The sequence below is a fragment of the Schistocerca cancellata genome, chromosome 3, assembly GCF_023864275.1.
Source record: "Schistocerca cancellata isolate TAMUIC-IGC-003103 chromosome 3, iqSchCanc2.1, whole genome shotgun sequence".
Lineage (NCBI taxonomy): Eukaryota > Metazoa > Arthropoda > Insecta > Orthoptera > Acrididae > Schistocerca > Schistocerca cancellata.
Genome location: NC_064628.1, coordinates 658,864,502 through 658,886,919, shown reverse-complemented (window position 1 = coordinate 658,886,919; position 22,418 = coordinate 658,864,502). Strand labels below are relative to the sequence as shown.

Here is a 22,418-nt window from a genome sequence, read left to right as displayed (position 1 = left end):
TTTTCTTTCGATCTCGAATTTCTCTATTATAAGGGAATTCTTGCAGTCTTAAATCTTAGTACTGATGCTCGCTGCCTGCACTCTCTGTCTGCTATTTGAACGTTCCCATGATATTTCGTGGTCAAAGTAGATATTACCCGCCCCCTGTGCACGCATGCCTGTGGATTCAATGATTTTTATCCTATATAACTGTGCAGGCTTCTGCGTCCAGATTCAGTTGACCTAAGAGTTTCCTGAACCCAACGTTTCGGTCATGGTTACAGTGGCCTTCTTCTGGGTCTACTTGTGTGTTTTAACTGTACAAAGCCGCCTACATTGTGTCGTTAATGCTTACTGAGCATGATATTACGTCACAATTTTAAAAGCTCGTTGTTATGATTGGTGTCTTACGTGACCCTGCAGAGTTAACACACACCAGTAAATCCAGAAGAAGCCAACAATAAGCGTAACCGAGCTAATGGTTTCTCTAGCACGGTTTTTACGTTACGATGCGGTACCACGCTCAGAAAACTTTTATGTCAACGAATTTTATCTTATGCATTACGTTATTGTACCGTGCTGAGCTCGAGACTGGCTTCATTCCCACTAATATAACGCCTTCCCTATATCCTAACCTGATACACGTTAAAAGACCTATATTTAATTCAAGTCACAAGATGCATTTTAATGACATAAATTCCATGTATTTTTGTCCTATTTTCTACAATGCGTTTATGAAATAAATTCCCTCCATTTAAGATCCGAAAACCAGTCTCTTTCATCAGATATTCCCTTTGTGTCACATAACCCCGATCCCCCTTACAATCTAACGTGTCTAGATCAGAATGCCCACGCGAGATTAAGAGATATGCGTGCACTGAAAAGAGACAGGTTTCAAATTGAAAAATAATTAAATAAATTACCTTTAGGGCATCCCCGAAACGTCCATCTCAGTTGCATGCTTACCTACATCATAATTATTTGTTGTGTTAAATAGTTCTAATTTTTAATGATGGGAAATAATACTAGAAAAATAACAACTTTTCTCCTTTCCTTTCCCTTTCAACGATTTGAAAGTGAATAACGCCAAATTTGTGCTCTGGAAACAACAAGTACAATTTTTAGGTCACACATTTTCTGCAGTATGCAACTGTCACCTTAAAGAGAAAGTCGATGCCATACAAAACATGCCCCGCCTCTTCGACTTTCAGCAGCTAAGAAGACTTTTAGGGAAAGCAAGTTTTTATCGACGACTCTTGCAGTGAACAGCTGCAACGAAGGCGCCCTTGACAACAGCTCTGGAGGGCCAAAACACAACTGGTTGTCGCCCATTGACGTGGACCACGGAAATGAAGCACGCCTTCGAACAAGTATTGGCGAGAATACGCGAAGCCTTCCTTTCAGCACGTGTTGCACACGCGTTTACCCTTGCCGTGGTTGCGGACGTCACTCAGCTGGGAATCGGCGTTGCGCTCCAGCAAAAAATCGGTGTTGCGCTCCAGCAAAAAGTTAATGGCGCGTGGCAACTCCCGTTCCCTCGAAAATGACTGACGCTCGGACCAGGTAGAGTGCTTACGATTATGAGTTGTTCGTGATTTACAACTCTATCTGGCACTTACGTCTGTACGTGGAAGCACGGGCGTTTGCAGTATCCACTGGCCACGAACCCATAACTTTTGCCTTCAAAAGGCAATTAGAATTAGTCAGTTTACCACAGATTTCAGACTCGTTAAACGGGCAGAATACACAATTGCCGACTACGTTTTGAGTCTACAAGGCTACTGTATCCTACAAACTGACTATGATTAATTCACTGCAGCAAAAGCAGCCAATGTGCAGCTGCAAGAACTCGTGGGGAATGGAGATACAGTGATGCAGTTTAAATAGTGCCTCTGTCAGGGTCAGACAAATCACTCTGGTATGTTGCTTCAGGGCATCCTGCTAGGCCATTCGTACCTGCTCCTTTGCGAAAGCAAGGTTTCAGTCAGTGCACGACCTCGCACAACCCGGAGCTAACAGCACACTTAAACTTATCAGGAACAGGTACGTCTGGCCGGGTACGAAAACAGATTGGCTCTCTTGTATGCCAAACACGGTTTAGTCCATGTGCGACTAAGTCGGTCGTCACATTCGTAAACAAATAGGCTTCTCACATGTATGTATATATTGATCTGCTGTCGCCGTCTGAAGGATTGAGATATATCTTCATGCCAATCTACTGGTTCACCCGTTAGGCCGAAGCTGCTCCAGTGACAGACGTTTCAGGAGAAACTACAGTCAGGACATTCGCCGCTACACGGATCGCCAGGTTCGGCTGCCCGGCACTTGTCACGAGAGACCAAGGACGGCATTTCGAGTCAGTCCTGTTGCTCGAACTCGCTGGATTCTAACACCATTGATTCTAAAACCATCACGCCACTTTTTATCATCCCAGCCAGCAAGTTGATGGTTAAGTGATGCAACAGGACGCTGAAAGCTGCGATTATGTATCGTCACACGACTTAAACAGCGGCACTACCGAAACTTCCTGGCAGATTAAAACTGTGTGCCCGACCGAGACTCGAACTCGGGACCTTTGCCTTTCGCGGGCAAGTGCTCTACCAACTGAGCTACCGAAGCACGACTCACGTCCGGTACTCACAGCTTTACTTCTGCCAGTACCTCGTCTCCTACCTTCCAAACTTTACAGAAGCTCTCCTGCGAACCTTGCAGAACTAGCACTCCTGAAAGAAAGGATATTGCGGAGACATGGCTTAGCCACAGCCTGGGGGATGTTTCCAGAATGAGATTTTCACTCTGCAGCGGAGTGTGCGCTGATATGAAACTTCCTGGCAGATTAAAACTGTGTGCCCGACCGAGACTCGAACTCGGGACCTTTGCCTTTCGCGGGCAAGTGCTCTACCAACTGAGCTACCGAAGCACGACTCACGTCCGGTACTCACAGCTTTACTTCTGCCAGTACCTCGTCTCCTACCTTCCAAACTTTACAGAAGCTCTCCTTGCAGAACTAGCACTCCTGAAAGAAAGGATATTGCGGAGACATGGCTTAGCCACAGCCTGGGGGATGTTTCCAGAATGAGATTTTCACTCTGCAGCGGAGTGTGCGCTGATATGAAACTTCCTGGCAGATTAAAACTGTGTGCCCGACCGAGACTCGAACTCGGGACCTTTGCGGCACTACCGCTAGCGCACCTTGGCCTCTTCATCGCCCGAAGCAAGAAATCGGAACATCAACGGCTCAAATGGGCTGTGATGAGACACTACAGCTTCATCAGAGTTTTTTGTAGCACATCAGTACCTGTCCAAATCCGAACCGCCATTCCTGCTGCAACAAGGTAAGAAATTTCCAAGCTTTGACGTACGTAGGCATCTCGTTACAGAGAATCCATTTTGTGTAAAACATTCTCGGACTTCTTGCCACGTCAGGTCAGGGCAAAATTTCGAGATTTCGACAATTACATCCATCGTCTTCGTCAAGAAGAACTGACTGCTGCTGTGATGCCCTTATACGTATAACCCGAAGACGACTTCTGTTGTATCCACGGACCCAACCGACCAACCAACTCGCGCACGCGCGCCCTGGCCGTGACATCGCTTGCCACAGTTCCTGTCGCGGCCGTCGGCGCCTCAGGGCGTTACCGCCGACGGAAGAGGTCGCGCCATGGCGGAGTTGGGGTCCGCAGCGCCCTCTGCCTTTTGCATATAAGGAGGAGCGCTGGTCCCGAGACGGACAGTCTGTTGTCGATTGTCTATTGCTAGCCTTTCGTGGAGTTTATAGCGGAGCCATTGCAGTGTGATATTTGCTATTGTATTCGACTAGGCTCAGTACACTGATTACTCTTAGGTATTACTTGGACTTCTATTGCTGGTGCACGTTTCGTCAGAAACAAAGATAAATTATCTCTTCATTCTAGCGGGCGCAATTCTTGTAATTCTTGTAATTATTTTTCGGCCAACAGACATAGCTACATCCTGGTCACTACCCACGCTATATACAATTTGTGGTGGCTGCCCCAAAAGTACCGCCGAGGACCTTGGGTTATCGAGCCGTCACAAAAACTTCTACATCCGGTGTGAGTGGAGAAGCAATTACATTGATCAGTCCATCCGCGCCAATTGCGACCACTGTGCAGAACATCAACGGCATATTAAAAATCGAGGACTGGAGAAATAAAAAAAATGGTTCAAATGGCTCTAAGCACTATGGGACTTAACTTCTGAGGTCATCAGTCCCCTAGAACTTAGAACTACTTAAAACTAACTAACCTAAGGACATCACATACATCCATGCCCGAGGTAGGAATCGAACCTGCGATCGTAGCGGTCGCGCGGCAGACTGTAGCGCCTAGAACCGCTCGGCCACCACGGCCGGCGAGAAATCTGCACCTTCTGAGCTCAGCCTCACAAACAGACATAAAATAATGTTTGACGAAAGAAAATTTTGTCCCAGGTTCCCACATACTGTGATTAAAGAGCCTGTAGAAATAAGAATGTGTGAGAAAATCTAAACCGTGTCGACGGATGTAATCTTAGCGGTGCATGGGCTCGAGCTCTCGATGCAGAGAAGAGCGAGAGATATTCGTCGCAATGTTTACCCTACTTCGGAAGCGGTGGCACCACGAGCACAGAAGTTGACACCAGCTGCGACTGCACGACGTAATTACTAGCCAATCAGAAGCTGTCTTTAGATTATATAAGGCCACAACCGGTGCAGTTTTGATAGTCAGTTGCTCCTGACGAAGACGATGGAGGTAATCGTTGAAATCTCGAGATTTTACTCTGAATTGACGCGGAGAGAAGTCCGAGAATGTTTCATACGACAGTGCCGGCGTGGAGGCCTTTTTCTCAATCCAGAATTTTCATTTGCAAGGTTCCGAAGAAGTGCTCACGTGTTATGTTAAGGGTAAACGCTGCCCGTCCACTCCTACTGCCTCCTTACACTCGCCGTCACCAAGGTTTAAAGTATAATGAGCAGCCCCTATGCTATGCATATATTGTACAAAGGTAAACATACGACACTGTCATTGGACAGCGTTAAACGAGATTACACGTTACGCGGCAACGACCTACCAGCTCAGCACCTCTGTGCTCCATCAAGTGCGACGAGCGAGGTCGACGAGCCACCCATTTCAGCGACCAAAATTAATTCGCCGACTGCTAATGGCTTGGCACCAGCTACATTATTTAATGCTCTATTACGCAGTAGCGACATATGAAAATATGTGCCCGTTTTGGACTCGAACCTGGATTTTCATATGTTACTACTGGGTAGCAAATCCGTACCTAATACAACCGCCGCGCGGCTTGCCACGGTTCCCGTGGCTCCCCCCGCCCAAGGTTCGAGTCCTCCCTCTGGTATGGGTGTAGTGTGTGTTGTCCTTAGCGTAAGTTAGTTTAAGTTACATTAAGTAGTGTATAAGCCTATGGACCGATTACCTCAGCAGTTTGGTCCCATAGGAACTTACCATCACAAAAAATATCCTAATACAACTGATGTCCAGGAATTCCGAAGTATTTCGTACGGAGTGGGATCGTCAAATGTCTGCTCTTTCAGACATGCATGTAAGCTTTTCAGCGAGGCCTACATCACCACCGCACCATGAGCTCTCGCTGTCAACTAAAGACACCCTTTGAGGATGACAACGATGGCCACCAGTTTATACGAGGGCCAGACGTCGAGTACGACACCTGTTGCCATACGTTCCCGGCGGAACTCCAGTCTGCAGCAAAGGGGCTGTGTGGGAGTAGAAGTTCGACAAGAGCTTCCAGTGTAGTGCGTACTCTGCTTGATGCAGTGGATGCCTGTTGGCAATCCACGGGAGATTCAGCCAATCTCTGGTACCTTTGCATTCACTGCATGATCTATGCGCGATTTAAAGTTGTGCAAATGTTGCAAGCAGTAAAATAAATACTGTTCTTTTTCTGAAATTCCGAGAGCGTGTTATTTATTTTGGTTAACGTACCTACAACATTTAGGCCGCTAGCCCGAACACGACAGTAGCAGAGGACTATATACACTACTGGCCATTGAAATTGCTACACCATGAAGAAATACAGATGATAAACAGGTATTCATTGAACAAATATATTATACTAGAACTGACATATGATGACATTTTCCGCAATTTGGGTGCATAGATCCTGAGAAATGAGTACCCAGAACAACCACCTATGGCCGTAATAACGGCCTTGATACGCCTGAGCATTGAGTCAAACAGAGCTTGGATGGCGTGTACAGGTACATCTGCCCATGCAACTTCAATACGACAGCACAGTTCATCAAGAGTAGTGACTGGCGTATTGTGATGAGCCAGTTGCTCGGCCACCATTGACCAGACGTTTTCAATTGGTGAGATATTTGGAGAACGTGCTGGCCAGGGCAGCAGTTGAACATTTTCTGTATCCAGAAAGGCCCGTACAGGATCTGCAACATGCGGTCGTGCATTATCCTGATGAAATGTAGTGTTTCGCAGGGATCGAATGAAGGGTAGAGCCACGGGTCGTAACACATCTGAAGTGTAACGTCCACTGTTCAAAGTGCCGTCAATGCGAATAAGAGGTGACTGAGACGTGTAATCAATGGCACCCCATACCATCACGCCGGATGACACGCCAGTATAGCGATGACGAATACACACTTCCAATGTGCGTTCACTGCGATGTCCCCAAACGCGGATGCGACCATCATAATGCTGTAAACAGAACCTGGATTCATCCGAAAAAATGACGTTTTGCCATTCGTGCACCCAGGTTCGTCGTTGAGTACACCATCGCAGGCGCTCTGTGATGCAGCGTCAAGGGTAACCGCAGCCATGGTCTCCGAGCTGATAGCCCATGCTGCTGCAAACGTCGTCGAACTGTTCGTGCAGATGGTTGTTGTCTTGCAAACGTCCCCATCTGTTGACTCAGGGATCGAGATGTGGCTGCACGATCCGTTACAGCGATGCGGATAAGATGCCTGTAATCTCGACTGCTAGTGATACGAGGCCGTTGGGACCCAGCACGGCGTTCCGTATTACCCTCCTGAACCCACCGATTCCATATTGTGCTAACAGTCATTGGATCTCGACCAACGCGAGCAGCAATGTCGCGATACGATAAACCGCAATCGCCATAGGCTAGAATCCGACCTTTATCAAAGTCGGAAACGTGATGGTACGTATTTCTCCTCCTTACACGAGGCATCACAACAACGTTTCACCAGGCAACGCCGGCAACTGCAGTTTGTGTATGAGAAATCGGTTGGAAACTTTCCTCATGTCGGCACGTTGTAGGTGTCGCCACCGGCACCAACATTGTGTGAATGCTCTGAAAAGTTAATCATATGCGTATCACAGCATCGTCATCCTGTCGGTTAAATTTCGCGTCTGTAGCACGTCATCTTCGTGGTGCAGCATTTTTAATGGCCATTAGTGTATAACAGGTATCAATTCAGCTAATGCTTTATAGTTGACAATGAGAAATAAAGTTCTTCGTGCGCATGCAAACAACTTACATCTGTTTCAAAATTTGGTACCGTAGATACCTTATTTCTTTTCCATTTCCAGATTCGTGTCCGAAATCATAGCAGCTGCTTTAAAAGTATACACAAATACATCACATAAACCTTAAAGAGTATTGTGAATACAGAAGTGGTTTGACTTACAATGGGCAGTCTTTGTGTGGAAGTAAATGAACTACGTAGATGGAAGATATCTACTACGCACTGGACCATGATCAGTGTGCAGGCGGTGAGGGCGATGGGAATGGTTGCAAGCCGGCCGCGGTGGTCTAGCGGTTCTGGCGCTGCAGTCCGGGACCGTGGGACTGCTACGGTCGCAGGTTCGAATCCTGCCTCGGGCATGGGTGTGTGTGTGATGTCCTTAGGTTAGTTAGGTTTAAGTAGTTCTAAGTTCTAGGGGACTTATGACCTAAGATGTTGAGTCCCATAGTGCTCAGAGCCATTTTTGGAATGGTTGCAGATTGTCTGTTTGGAATTACATATACATTGTCTGAGCAGCGCTCTGTCATCAACTTCGTTACACATCAGTGGTCGGCGAACAAACTGGTCACAACTTTATAATCTTTTAGTGACTCTGAAAGACGTTCAGCAGAATAGCCTAATGTACTTAGTGATGTTGTCCTATCGACGACGAATACCACCAGCTACGATTTAAAACCACATGTTTATGAAATATAATGTTTACTGAAGGATAGGTGCAGCACAATTTGTTGACACTTACCCAGAAAAATAATGGAAAATAAGCTCCTTTCGTGGTCTGGTGCCCAAGTGCAAACAGTCGTCTGTATAGCTGGTATTATGCCACCCTATGAACCAAAAAGACATTCTTCAAGTCCGATCTGACCAATCAGGAAAAAAGCTGAAAAATAAATTAATGAGAAAAGCAAGATGTTGGATTGCTTTATTATGTAATACTATCCACTAAAATTATTATTGTGAACGTACAACAATATTTGCTGTTAAAAATGCACAGTTTTCACTCAAGTTTAAAAGAAACACGACTGGCAGTCGCGAAAAGAGATTAAGACTGGGAGAGAGAGAGAGAGAGGAAGATGAAAAGCAGTTGCATAGCAGATGGTAAGCAATCAGTTTCACACAGTATACATGTTGGGATATGAGTTTGTGGGGACAACGCAAGAGAGGAACCTCACTGACCATCGATTGCGTCCTCGCTAAGCATATCTTTGGATAAATGACTCAGTTCACTATATGGCTGCCAAGAGGTGTGAAGCGTCTTGCATGAGTGCCGTACCAGCAATTAAGTGTGTTGTAGCCAGCACCATGTCGTTATTAATTGTCGCCTTATATCAGGGTGAGATACTACATTTGTGACCCGTGTCTACCATGTAAGGATCGTTTTCGCTTTCCTTAGACTCAGGATTCAGATTCTACGCGTCAACGTTGAAGCCCTTGTGCAGCTGCCTTACGTCGCAATTCTCAAGGCAGGACAATGATTTCCGTACGGAAGTGAGCATTGTTTTACAGCCGACTTCATAGCAAACCACATTCCTCAAAAACGAACATGACTGTCATCACCGCACTACGACAGTGGTGGACTATGAAAACGAACAACGAAATCCTACATACAGTCTATTAGGCGATTAATTCGAGGCTAGTGCACACGCAGGCCAGACAAATAATGTGCATCAGCTACTCGAATGGGCATATTCGCGAGTTTCGCAGCCGTTGATGACGACACACCGCATATGGCTTGTTTCAAGCCGTTTGCGCTGCACCATGTGGCCAGCTTGCCGGACAATTTTCAGATATTCCTATCGCACCTACAACCGCGCCGCATACAGATCCCGAACAACGGTCTGTGGTACCGTTCAGGATTTGACCTTGGTCATTGGCATGACCATCAACCAACTACAACAGCAACCGTATAGTGCTCAACCTAAATTGCCGCTGTTCAGTCCAGATCAACCCACGATCAACTCACTATCTTGTTCGCAGTTGTAGAGATCATCTTCGCTACATACGAACATTAAGTGACGGTACTAAATTCTTCACGCTACTTAGGCAGCTTGGTGACCACGCACATGTGATCAGTAACGTAATTGTTTTGTTCCCTGTTCACAATTAATATCTGCTCTTCCCAAACGCCTCTCCCTGATTCCGGTGCAGCAATTACAAGAGTTATTTACGACGAACACTGGGGGACAGAATGCCTTCATTGCTTTGGTGCTGGTTACGCACATTAATGGATGGCTGTCCGATGCCAGACCACACGCTCTTGCAATTCTGGATTGTAAAACTCCCACCTCAAGTCCAAAAAATGGCTCTGAGCTCTATGGGACGTAACATCTGAGATCATCAGTCCCCTAGACCTTAGAAATACTTAAACCTAACTAACCTAAGGACATCACACACATCCATGCCCGAGGCAGGATTCGAACCTGCGACTGTAGCGGTCGCGCGTTTCCAGACTGAAGCGCCTAGAACCGCTAGGCCACTCAGGCCGGCACCTTAAGTCCAACTTGCGATGATTTCGCATGAACATGAATCAGTGTCATGCAAATTAAAGTTAGTAGACAGAATCGTTACGATTTTATAGGCTCGAAACGTGTAAATACTGTAGTAAACAATGCATCCAAAGGTAGATCACAGCAGCCTTGACACACCCGCCTCCTCCTACAGCTGAGATAGATCAAGCTCTCCCAATTGTCGCTGAACGTGACGTCAACTCTGCCACAGGGGACGGTGACTTCCACATCACCACACTCCTCCAAACATCTTCTCAACTGACAGCCACATCCTGAAAGCTGAGACGTCGCTACAGGAACTGTTTTTCTAGTTCCACACTCAATACAGCGACACTTCATGGAACTATTGACAGCCCTGCCTGTACATATAAGTGAGGCACAGTCCGCAATAGGCGTGAAAAAGTTGCCTTTACTTCACATTGCATCAACGAAGTGCCTCTGACTCCACCGTCATCACACGGAGCAGCTTGGCATCTTCAGCAACATCAGTCAACGTTATTCTCTCATCAACATGATTTCTAACGTGAGTACCTCACCTCACAGTCTACTTCAAGAATCGAATCTCTTTTATGCTATATGGCTCCATCTGACGACTGACTCTTCCACCATTGTCTGTGGGGCAGAGTCTCACTTGTTGTATCTCAGTCTTGGAGAACTGTTCACGTAAAACTTCCTTAATGCAGATATTAGTGATTTAGTGCTTGGCACTGACTTCAAAAATGGTTCAAATTGCTCTGAGCACTATGGGACTTAACATCTTAGGTCATCAGTCCCCTAGAACTTAGAACTACTTAAACCTAACTAACCTAAGAACATCACACACATCCATGCCCGAGGCAGGATTCGAACCTGCGACCGTAACAGTCCCGCGGTTCCGGACTGCAGCGCCTAGAAACGCACGGCTACCACGGCCGGCGGCACTGACTTCATTCATCATTTTCGACATTTACCAGATCTGACCCATGGTACTCTGATGGATCAAAACAGTGGCCCACTCCGCCCAATGGATCTCAGTGTCGCAACCCAATTTATGAACGTCAACAATACCTGAAAGAATGCATTACATTCCTCGTTGAACTGCAACAACTTCAGCTGCTGCACTGTCTTGACACAAGACTGGAGTCATTACGCCCACAAGACAAAATGACGCTATACATCAAACAGTCCACAAGTTCTCAGAGGAACTCAATGCCACATAACATCACATAGATCATTCTCAGATGTAGCCGTCACTCACCCCATTTCCAGACGACTCACCCACATTATCTGTGCTCGATCTCAGCACGACAATGGCTTCCTGCCCAGCAGCATCCGAATCCACACGGTCTCCATGCACAACCATGGTCAGTAACGCACTCTTCGCTTTTGTGTCCCCCACTGAAACTTCAATTGTTCCTACGACCTCTGCACAGCTGTAAGCGTTATTTACGATGTTATTTACGCAGTGTGCTATTGACAACAGCATGTTCCATAAGGTCGTCTTCTCCGTCACAGGCCACACAGATTACCATCAGACAAGCTTTATGCTGCCAAAATGGCAGTCGATAAACTTTTATAGATTGGGGTCATGAGACCCATTATGTTGGTGCTGAAGAAAGATGGGCCAGTGAGACTGTGCAGAGGCTATAGGACTTAACGCCCACACAAACACTGATATACAATACCGAACGTACAAGATTTCACCGGTTCGCGCGGCTGCCTCCGTCGGAGGTTCGAGTCCTCCCTCGGGCATGGCTGTGTGTGTTGTCCTTAGCGGAAGACAGTTTAAGTTAGATTAAGTAGTGTGGAAGCCTAGGGACCGAGGACCTCAGAAGTTTGGTCCCATAGGAACTTACCACAAATTTAAAATTTCCAAGATTTCACCCACCACCTTCATGAGTTATGTCATGTTCTCAGGATGATTAATTTCTATTGTCGCCACCTTCCTCAGGCAACCACTACGCAGACACCACTTACGGAATTTCTCATAGGAAAGAAAAGAAAACTACCAGTACACATTGATTAGATTGAACCCCCCCTCCACTTTCAGCATGTTTTAGAGGAAATAAAAGACTGTCTCGTGCAAGCCACAACATTGGGGCACTCACTTCCGCATGATCAACTCCTGACTATTACTGACATGAGATCACTAAGCAGGTCTGCAACAAAAAGTGGCTGGCATTCAGCCGTCACTCCGTTTCTTTTCGTGTAAACTGGGTAAATCGACAGTGCCTGTGGCCATTAACTACTGGCATGTACGAAGTGGATCATCACTTCAAAGATGATATGGAAGGCAGACCTCTCGTCTTCTACACCGATTATAGACCTTTAGTGGATTTGATCCATAATGCTTTATAGGATACAGGCCCTCGCTGATTCCACTATCTGGATTATAAAGTGTAGTTTCCAACCGTTGTTAGATACCTGCACGGAGCAGTGAGTGGAGGCCTACTCTTTAGAGACATCAAAGAAGAATCGACTGACACGGCTTCTGTTGATATTTAGATATGTTGTCCCAGTTGTGTGGTCTCCGTAGGAAGCAATCAAGATCAGCAGTTCGAATCGGCTTTGTGCAACGGAATATGTAACCTTTGCAGCATTTGTTGGTACCGTAGCTCCACATAACACCCATAAAGCAATTCTCTTGTTGAACGCAGCCATTTTATCTCGAAAGTGGCCCTCATGTGCTTTGGGGATCAGTGGATTGAGGCCCTTCCCTCTGTACTCTTGGCCATTCGCTCCATGCACAAGGACGACCTTTGTGCCTCACTGGAAGAGACCCTATACAGTGAAACACTCGCTCTACTGGCAGACTTCATGACCCAGGCCCCGTCAACATCGACTATGGACCTGCCTGTCCTTGTCGGAAGTGTCAGACAGAACACAGAACACAGAACACTTCTGGGTGTCACTTCCACAGCCGCACAACACTCTAAAACCTTCGTCCATAAGGCGTTGACTGCCCGTATTTTGTCAAGCTCCGTGATAAATACGAGTACCATTCAGCTATCGCTCCAGCCATCGTACACAGGTCCTCCAAGGTTCTTGAATGTGGAGCCCACACGTTTGACATTTTGCTTCATGGTAAGCCTAAAATGGAACTTACGCGACAACATTTCGATTGATAATGCACCATCTGCTTTGACCCACGCAGCCTTGGCCACTGATACACAGTGGGATGTCACAGTTGCCAATACCCCCTCATGTCTGAAAGTCCAACACTCTCTACCAGATGATCTACACTTCAAACAAGTCGTTAACTTGCTGGCGGTCGAGGGGCGCCCTGCCAAACGAGAAACCGATGAGAATGGACTCATGACTCCTCAATTCTCGCGCTGTTACAACCTATATAACGAGAGAGACGTGGCCGCCATGATGTCTCGGCTATCGTCCAATGGGTTCCTCACTATAATGGGACCTAGGACATCATGCCAAATCACTTCTATTGCGACAGATCCCCACACTTCATAAAGGGCTCATACAAGGTCTGGCCCAACATGTGACGTCTACTGGCATTCTCGTTACGGCCGTCCTCGTCACTCCCCATCTTATCCCTGGGACTACCACCTTTCCACTACGGCGCTGTGGAGGCTTCATCTCAACGGTGGACCACGGCTGCTTCTCTCCCAAGTGCTGCGGGGTGGGAAGGAGAGAGGGATGGGAGGGGCGGGGGGGTTGGACTGGGCTCTATGGGGACGTCATAACAGAGGAACCTCTCTGACTATCAACTGCCTCCTCGCTAAGCAGATCTTTCGAGAAATCCTCAATTCGCTCTGTGGCTGCCAAGCAGTGTAACATGTTTTATATGCATCGGAAATAAAGAGTGTTTTATCCAGCACCATGTCGTTATTTATTGTCAATTTTATCTTATCTCAAGTTATCCCGAGCGACTATAGTATTGAGACTATAGACCTATATTCTTTTTCCCGAAATATACACTCCTGGAAATGGAAAAAAGAACACATTAACACCGGTGTGTCAGACCCACCATACTTGCTCCGGACACTGCGAGAGGGCTGTACAAGCAATGATCACACGCACGGCACAGCGGACACACCAGGAACCGCGGTGTTGGCCGTCGAATGGCGCTAGCTGCGCAGCATTTGTGCACCGCCGCCGTCAGTGTCAGCCAGTTTGCCGTGGCATACGGAGCTCCATCGCAGTCTTTAACACTGGTAGCATGCCGCGACAGCGTGGACGTGAACCGTATGTGCAGTTGACGGACTTTGAGCGAGGGCGTATAGTGGGCATGCGGGAGGCCGGGTGGACGTACCGCCGAATTGCTCAACACGTGGGGCGTGAGGTCTCCACAGTACATCGATGTTGTCGCCAGTGGTCGGCGGAAGGTGCACGTGCCCGTCGACCTGGGACCGGACCGCAGCGACGCACGGATGCACGCCAAGACCGTAGGATCCTACGCAGTGCCGTAGGGGACCGCACCGCCACTTCCCAGCAAATTAGAGACACTGTTGCTCCTGGGGTATCGGCGAGGACCATTCGCAACCGTCTCCATGAAGCTGGGCTACGGTCCCGTACACCGTTAGGCCGTCTTCCGCTGACGCCCCAACATCGTGCAGCCCGCCTCCAGTGGTGTCGCGACAGGCGTGAATGGAGGGACGAATGGAGACGTGTCGTCTTCAGCGATGAGAGTCGCTTCTGCCTTGGTGCCAATGATGGTCGTATGCGTGTTTGGCGCCGTGCAGGTGAGCGCCACAATCAGGACTGCATACGACCGAGGCACACAGGGCCAACACCCGGCATCATGGTGTGGGGAGCGATCTCCTACACTGGCCGTACACCACTGGTGATCGTCGAGGGGACACTGAATAGTGCACGGTACATCCAAACCGTCATCGAACCCATCGTTCTACCATTCCTAGACCGGCAAGGGAACTTGCTGTTCCAACAGGACAACGCACGTCCGCATGTATCCCGTGCCACTCAACGTGCTCTAAAAGGTGTAAGTCAACTACCCTGGCCAGCAAGATCTCCGGATCTGTCCCCCATTGAGCATGTTTGGGACTGGATGAAGCGTCGTCTCACGCGGTCTGCACGTCCAGCACGAACGCTGGTCCAACTGAGGCGCCAGGTGGAAATGGCATGGCAAGCCGTTCCACAGGACTACATCCAGCATCTCTACGATCGTCTCCATGGGAGAATAGCAGCCTGCATTGCTGCGAAAGGTGGATATACACTGTACTAGTGCCGACATTGTGCATGCTCTGTTGCTTGTGTCTATGTGCCTGTGGTTCTGTCAGTGTGATCATGTGATGTATCTGACCCCAGGAATGTGTCAATAAAGTTTCCCCTTCCTGGGACAATGAATTCACGGTGTTCTTATTTCAATTTCCAGGCCGGCCGAAGTGGCCGTGCGGTTAAAGGCGCTGTAGTCTGGAACCGCAAGACCGCTACGGTCGCAGGTTCGAATCCTGCCTCGGCCATGGATGTTTGTGATGTCCTTAGGTTAGTTAGGTTTAACTAGTTCTAAGTTCTAGGGGACTAATGACCTCAGCAGTTGAGTCCCATAGTGCTCAGAGCCATTTGAACCATCAATTTCCAGGAGTGTATTTGCGGTATTGACCATGGATATTACGGTATTTGACAAGTCTGTAGTCCTGTCTGTTGGTCGTTTACGTAACATTTTGAAATACATAAGTTTAAGTTTTTGTAACTTATCATATTCAGATTTTGTTTATACGTGTGGAATCATTTGTCGCGAAAATATAGTAATGCAATGAAAACTTTTATATGAAATAATCTTTGTAAACAACACTTATTTAGCGAGTCGTCAATAGGGCATTGTAACATTTTGGAAATAAGTGTTTGTTCCGTGACAGACAGGCTGCAGCAGTGAGGTGTCTAACTACGAATACGAACGGAAGTGCGGCGGAGTGCTGACCATCTGTAAATGACCACTATTTAGAGGACTGACTGTTTACAGAAAATACCCAGATAATTACTCGAGCTCTAGGAGATGTAATACAATTACTCAAGTGTGCTATTGCTCACTGACGAAACAGGAGGCGCTGGCAACATCCCATTAAACCTGAGGTAACATTCTGAAGAATTACTGTGCATCTAGGACACACTCAGTGTTGTAGACTGGTCACTCAGTAACTTCACACACATTAAATTGAGAATATGGTACGTCAAATGAACTTTTAGATGTGTTTTTGCCCATATGGAACACACTCTTACGCAAAAAAAAAAAAAGGAGTCACCAGGAAGGAACTGGTCGAATAGGCCGGAAATGTGTAGAAATGATGTACATGTACGTACAAACAAATGATTACAGTTTCAGAAAAAACTGGGTGATTCTATCAAAAGAGAAAGGGTTTCACAAATTGAGCAAGTCAATAACCACCTCTGTCCCTTATGCAAGCAATTATTCGGCTTGACATTGATTGCTGGGTTGTTAGATATCCTCTTGAGGGATATCGTACCAAATGAGGGATATCGTACCAAATTCAGTCCAACTGGCGTGTTAGATCATTAAAATATCTATAAGGTTGGAGGGCGCTGCCCATAATGCTCTAAACTTTCAAAACTGGGAAGAGATCCGGCGGCCATGCTGGACGAGGTGGAGTTTGGCAAGCACGAAGAGAAGCAGCAGGAGCTCTCACCGTGTAAAGGCTGACACTAACCTGCTGAAATGTAAGCCCAGGACAGCTTGCCATGAAGAGCGCAGTACGTCAACGATTTACCGCTGTGCTATAACTGCGCTGCAGCTGACAGCCAAAGGAGTCCTGCTATGAAATGAAATGGCACCCCAGATCATCACTGCTGCTTGTCGGGACGTATGAGGGACGACAGTCAGGTCGGCATCCTACTGCTGTCCAGCGCGTCTCCAGACACGTAGCCGGCCGCGGTGGCCGTGCGGTTCTAGGCACGTCAGTCCGGAACCGCGTGACTGCTACGGTCGCAGGTTCGAATCCTGCCTCGGGCATGGGTGTGTGTGATGTCCTTAAGTTAGTTAGGTTTAAGTAGTTCTAAGTCTACGGGACTGATGACCTCAGATGTTAAGTCCCGTAGTGCTTAGAGCCATTTGACCCATTTGAACCAGGTCCATGACCGAGGCAGGATTCGAACCTGCGACCGTAGTAGCAGCGCGGTTCCGGACTGAAGCGCCTATAACCGCTCGGCCACAGCGGCCGGAAACTGTCTTCAGTGAAGAGTTTCGCTTCGAACTGAGCCCTGATGACCATCGATGACCATTTCTCCATAGTTTCCCTTACTGCCTGGTCAGTATTCAGAGTGCGAGTCGTATACTCTCTCATGATTGGCTGCAGCCCTGATCAACTTCAAGTAAAGGAAATAGTAACCGGTTCATTTAGGACATTGTTGTGCTAGGAACTATAGTGTCAAGAGAAACGGAGAAACCTTTACGAAGATAAAAATAATGTTGTTGAAGTGGCTTGATTCTGAAAAGAAAAATGAAATCTTGTCATGGAATGATGTTTTTATTGGAAGGCGGGTTGAAATGGGTATATGAATTCTGTAACTAGAGCTTGGTTAAATAAAAAAAGGTCAAATGATTCCTACCAGTCTATAAAAGTTTCAGTTTGTGATATTTTCTTCAAGCACATTCTCATTTGGGCTCATGAGGCTGAAGAAATCACATTCCGCGCTTCTATCCGAGACAATTTGAATTACTGGAAATCGACTGTGGGACCTCTCCGTTTCGTATCGGCCGAACTGACCACAAGACCACACAGGCAACTGCACCAGTATAAGTATGCTCTTCGGAGTCTGACGTGGTTATTAGTGGACTAAGGCTGTTTTCATTATTAGAAACAAAGTGATCGAATTATCCGTGTTACTGAGAAAACAGTTTTCACAGAAACAGATAAGTACTGAAAGGGAGGGGGAATCGCAAATGCTCAGAACCACCAAAGAATTATTTTTAATGTACCACAACTGGCAAAATTGCTAGAATTTTGGGAGTATCAAGTAATATACCCACGCATTCTTGATTCGCAAACAACAATACAACTATTAAGCGATCGCCTATTGACACTTAATCCAGCAGCTAGCGACCTTCTTCACGATCTCCAGTCGTTTTTGTAATAAAATTTTAATTTTCCTGTCCTCACAGTGAGTACTACAATTCAGATATCGCTGGTTTGGATGCCTTATTAACGTTTCCCATTGTCCATTAAACGGTGTTATAAAAATGCTTCGTAACCACACATGCTCAACGGAATATGCACAAGAAGTACAAAATGTTTTTCAATGGTGGATTATGCTGTAATATCATACTTTATATATGGCTACGTAATTACACCTACGATAGTAACTTGCACCCAGAAAGTGTTGGGTGGTGTGGCCAATAGGCAATGAACTAACTGAAGCAGAAATCTTATTGTTCAGCTATTACATTGCTGTTACAGACTTCATTGTCATCTTTGTTAAATAAGATCCTCAATGTTTTTCGTATTCCGCCCTTGTTCCAATTTGTCACTGATTAGCACCTCTTGATAACTGACATAAAAGTATTTGTTGGTGTGGATAATCTAGCTGGTAAGAAAAAAATTCTCATCAGCTGTGTGGCCGTAACATTATGTAGGATCAAATATTAAGCTTTATTTGTATCTTTGGTAATAATAGTTAACACAGATTTTACGCTTTTCTAAGGAATATTTTACGGTGCTGAAAATTTTTTTCTGCCGACGTACGTTTGTTACTGTTTTATTCAACTTATTTATAACTGTGTTAAGGCTATTCAAAGCTCTTGACTTTATCAGTATCGACATTCAAAGCATTAGGTACTGATGATGTATACAAAGAAGAAGAAAAAAGTGTAGGTACCTGAGCTAGTCCCTGGAGGACTCTGTTGGTAAACAGAACGTAGTAGCCAGCCCACGCAGACAGTGGTGTCAGAACAGTCAGAATAGATGAGACGAGAATGCCGAACAACAGGACGACTTTACCACCGAAGCGGTCAGCAAGCACGCCGCCTGGGATATGCCCTACCGTATAGCCGTAGTAGAAGCCTGCGAGGATCTCTCCTTGCATATACATGTCCCACATGAACTCCCCTTCCTGCAATAGCGATACAATATAAAAGTTGATTTTCTGAAAAGTTTATTTGGTAATATACATTAAAACATTACAGCTAGTATATCGTACACGTAATACACATAGAATGAAGTTATGTCATTTAGGATATCGTAAGTATGTGGGTTGATTCTGAATGATGGTCAGTGGGATTTCATACTCAACTTATAGTTCATCACAAAAGAAGTTGCTGAAGGATTCCAGGAGTTTAACGGTTATCAACTTTTCCAAAAGAAAATACTCGTGGAATTGAAATCTGGAAGTGTGGAATCCGGGAAACGATGCTATGCTTCACATACAAGCTTATCAAATCAACAATGGATTTAACAAACGTGTGAAGAGGTACGAAGGCCCTTCAGAGGACGTGCAATACCACAAAACTGTAAGACCCACTGATAACAACGATATGCTCGCCTCAAATACACTAACGGAAAAAAATCGCACCACTAAATAATAATTAATGTACATTGACGAAATTTTGGGAATACGTTTGTGTAGGTAACATATTTAAGTAATTACTATTGCAAATGTGATTCTTCAGTTTCTCCCGGCGTATTTGTTGCTCGAACAGTCCACGGGTGTACTGCCGGTTCATAGTGTCCAACGGGCACAAAATTTCGGCGATCAGAGATGTCGCCATTGTCAGGTGCGCTGTCTGATTGCCGAAATATTGTGCCCGTTGGACACTATGAACCGGCAGTATACCCGTGGACTGTTCGAGCATTATTGCAAATATTATATGCTGGTACGTTAATAACCGGTGTAGCCACCAGAATGTTGAAAGCAAGCGTATAAACGTGCATGCATTGTGTTGTACGGTTGCCGGATGTCAGTTTGAGGGATGGAGTTCCATGCGTGTTGCACTTCGTCGGTCAATACAGGAACGGTTAACGCCGGTTGTAGATGACGTTGGAGTTGTCATCCGATGATGTCCCATATGTGCTCGATTGGGAACTGTTCTGGTGATCGAGCAGGCCGAGGCAAGATGTCGACACTCTGAGAACATGTTGGGTTACAACAGCGGCATGTGGGTGAGCGTTATCCTGTTGGAAAACACCCCTTGGAATGCTGTTCATGATTGGCAGTACAACAGGTCTAATCCCAAGACTGACGTAGAAATTTGCAGTTAGGGTGCGTGGGACAACCACGAGAGTGCTCCAGCCGTTGTTGCCGTCATACGAAGTCGCACGCCAGATCATAACTCCAGGTGTGGGTCCAGTACGTCTAGCACGCAAAGAGGCTGGTTGCAGACCCTCAACTGGCCTCCAACACCCGTCCTTCATCCGGGACCGAGGCAGAACCAGCTTACATCAGAAAACACAACAGACTTCCACCTTGCTCTCCAATGCGCTCTCGCTTGACACCACTGAAATCGCAAATGGCAGTGGTTCGGGGTCAGTGGAATACACGCTACTCGATGTCTGGCTCGGAGCTGTCCTTGAAGTAACCGATTTGTTCGGTTCACTGTTAGTTGTGTCACTGTGGTACCACCCGCTGCTCAGCTTGCTGCTGCAGATACAGTACGATGCGCCAGAGCCACACGCTGATCACGAAGGTCTCCCTCTCGGTAGTGCCACGCGGCCGTCCGTATCCCAGTCTGTTGCGACTGTACATTTTCGCGACTGTGTACAGTTGCCACATTCATGCCAAGTTTTTTTACGGTGTCAAAGAATAAACATTTAACTCCCCGTAGCCCCATTACACGACCTCTCTCAAACTGAGTGAGGTGTTGATCTACATCTACATCTACATCTACATACATACTCCGCAATCCACCATACGGTGGAACGAGGGAAAAATGATTGCCTGTACGCCTCAGTACGAGACCTATTCTCTCTTATCTTATCTTTGTGATCTTTCCAAGAAATGTAAGTTGGCGGCAGTAAAATTGTACTGCAGTCAGCCTCAAATGCTGGTTCTCTAAATTTCCTCAGTAGCGATTCACGAAAAGAACACCTCCTTTCCTCTAGAGACTCCCACCCGAGTTCCTGAAGCATTCCGTAACACTCGCGTGATGATCAAACCTACCAGTAACAAATCTAGCAGCCCGCCTCTGAATTGCTTCTATGTACTCCCTCAATCCGACCTGATAGCGATCCCAAACGCTCGAACAGTACTCAAGAATAGGTCGTATTAGTGTTTTATAAGCGGTCTCCTTTACAGATGAACAGCATCTTCCCAAAATTCTACCAATGAACCGAAGACGACAATCCGCCTTCCCCACAACTGCCAGTACATGCTTGTCCCACTTCATATAGCTCTGCAATGTTACGCCCAAATATTTAATGGACGTGACTGTGTCAAGCGCTACTCTACTAATGGAGTATTCAAACATTACAGAATTCTTTTTCCTATTCATCTGCAGTAATTTACATTTATCTATATTTAGAATTAGCTGCCATTCTTTACACCAATCACAAATCCTGTCCGAGTCGTCTTGTATCCTCCTACAGTCACTGAACGACGACACCTTCCCGTACACCACAGCATCATCAGCAAACAGCCGCACATTGCTATCCACTCTATCCAAAAGATCATTTATGTAGATAGAAAACAACAGAGGACCTACCACACTTCTCTGGGGCACTCCAGATGATACCCTCACCTCCGATGAACACACCATCGAGGACAACGTACTGGGTTCTATTACTTAAGAAGTCTTCTAGCCACTCACATACTGGGGAACCAATCCCATATGCCCGTACCTTAGTTAGGAGTCCGCAGTGGAGCACCGAGTCAAACGCTTTCCGGAAGTCAAGGAATATGGCATCCGTCTGATACCCTTCATCCATGGTTCTCTATCGCCTTGAAGGTATTCTTGACTAAAATCAATTCATCACGTCCGGTCTCAAAGATAACTAACCACCAAGACCGTTTACAATGTGTGTTTAAGGCAAACTTGATTTGCCTGTTAGGCAGCTGGGGCGAAATATGAACAGATATCATCTTTCAGATTTAGAAACACGCCTACCAACTTTCGTTTACGTCCCACAACTTCTTCTTAGTGTTACGATTTCTTTCCCATTAATGTATCACATTTTTGGATAAAGACATCTACAAATGCTCAATAAACTTGTAAATACAATGTAAAAGTAAAGCAGTCAGACCACACTTCGTACATCACTGAAGCCTATTCTTAAGCATTCACATCGCTCATTAGACTTTTTGCAATTGCATCTGTACCACAAAAGCTTTGTCTAGGCAGATCCTGTCACAATGTTTTCGTTGACATCGTGTCGTATTAATTGATTCAAACCAGTATTCACAACCGTCATACGGATCCTTTAAATACAGGTGACATTTCTTGTTAAAGTCCTATTCGTATGAGTAAATTTAGTTTATCTTTCACAATTTGGTTTAGGGAACGAACATATTCAGAAATATTCGTGAATAGTGAATTGATATTGTGACAAAAG

At 46.2% G+C, this 22,418-nt stretch overlaps 1 protein-coding gene across 2 annotated transcripts in view; it reads right to left on the bottom strand.

The window, feature by feature from the left end:
* LOC126175626 (sialin-like) overlaps positions 1–18,983 on the bottom strand; it is a 100,428-nt gene extending 81,445 nt beyond the window's left edge. For both annotated transcript variants that reach the window (XM_049922510.1, XM_049922511.1), the window contains exons 1-2: positions 18,754–18,983; positions 8,202–8,286 (exon numbers count right to left, since the gene is read on the bottom strand). In XM_049922510.1, the coding sequence (XP_049778467.1) occupies positions 8,202–8,286; positions 18,754–18,975 (307 nt within the window). In that variant the 5' untranslated portion in view covers positions 18,976–18,983. The remainder of the gene's footprint in view (positions 1–8,201; positions 8,287–18,753) is intronic.
* Positions 18,984–22,418: the final 3,435 nt, after the last annotated feature.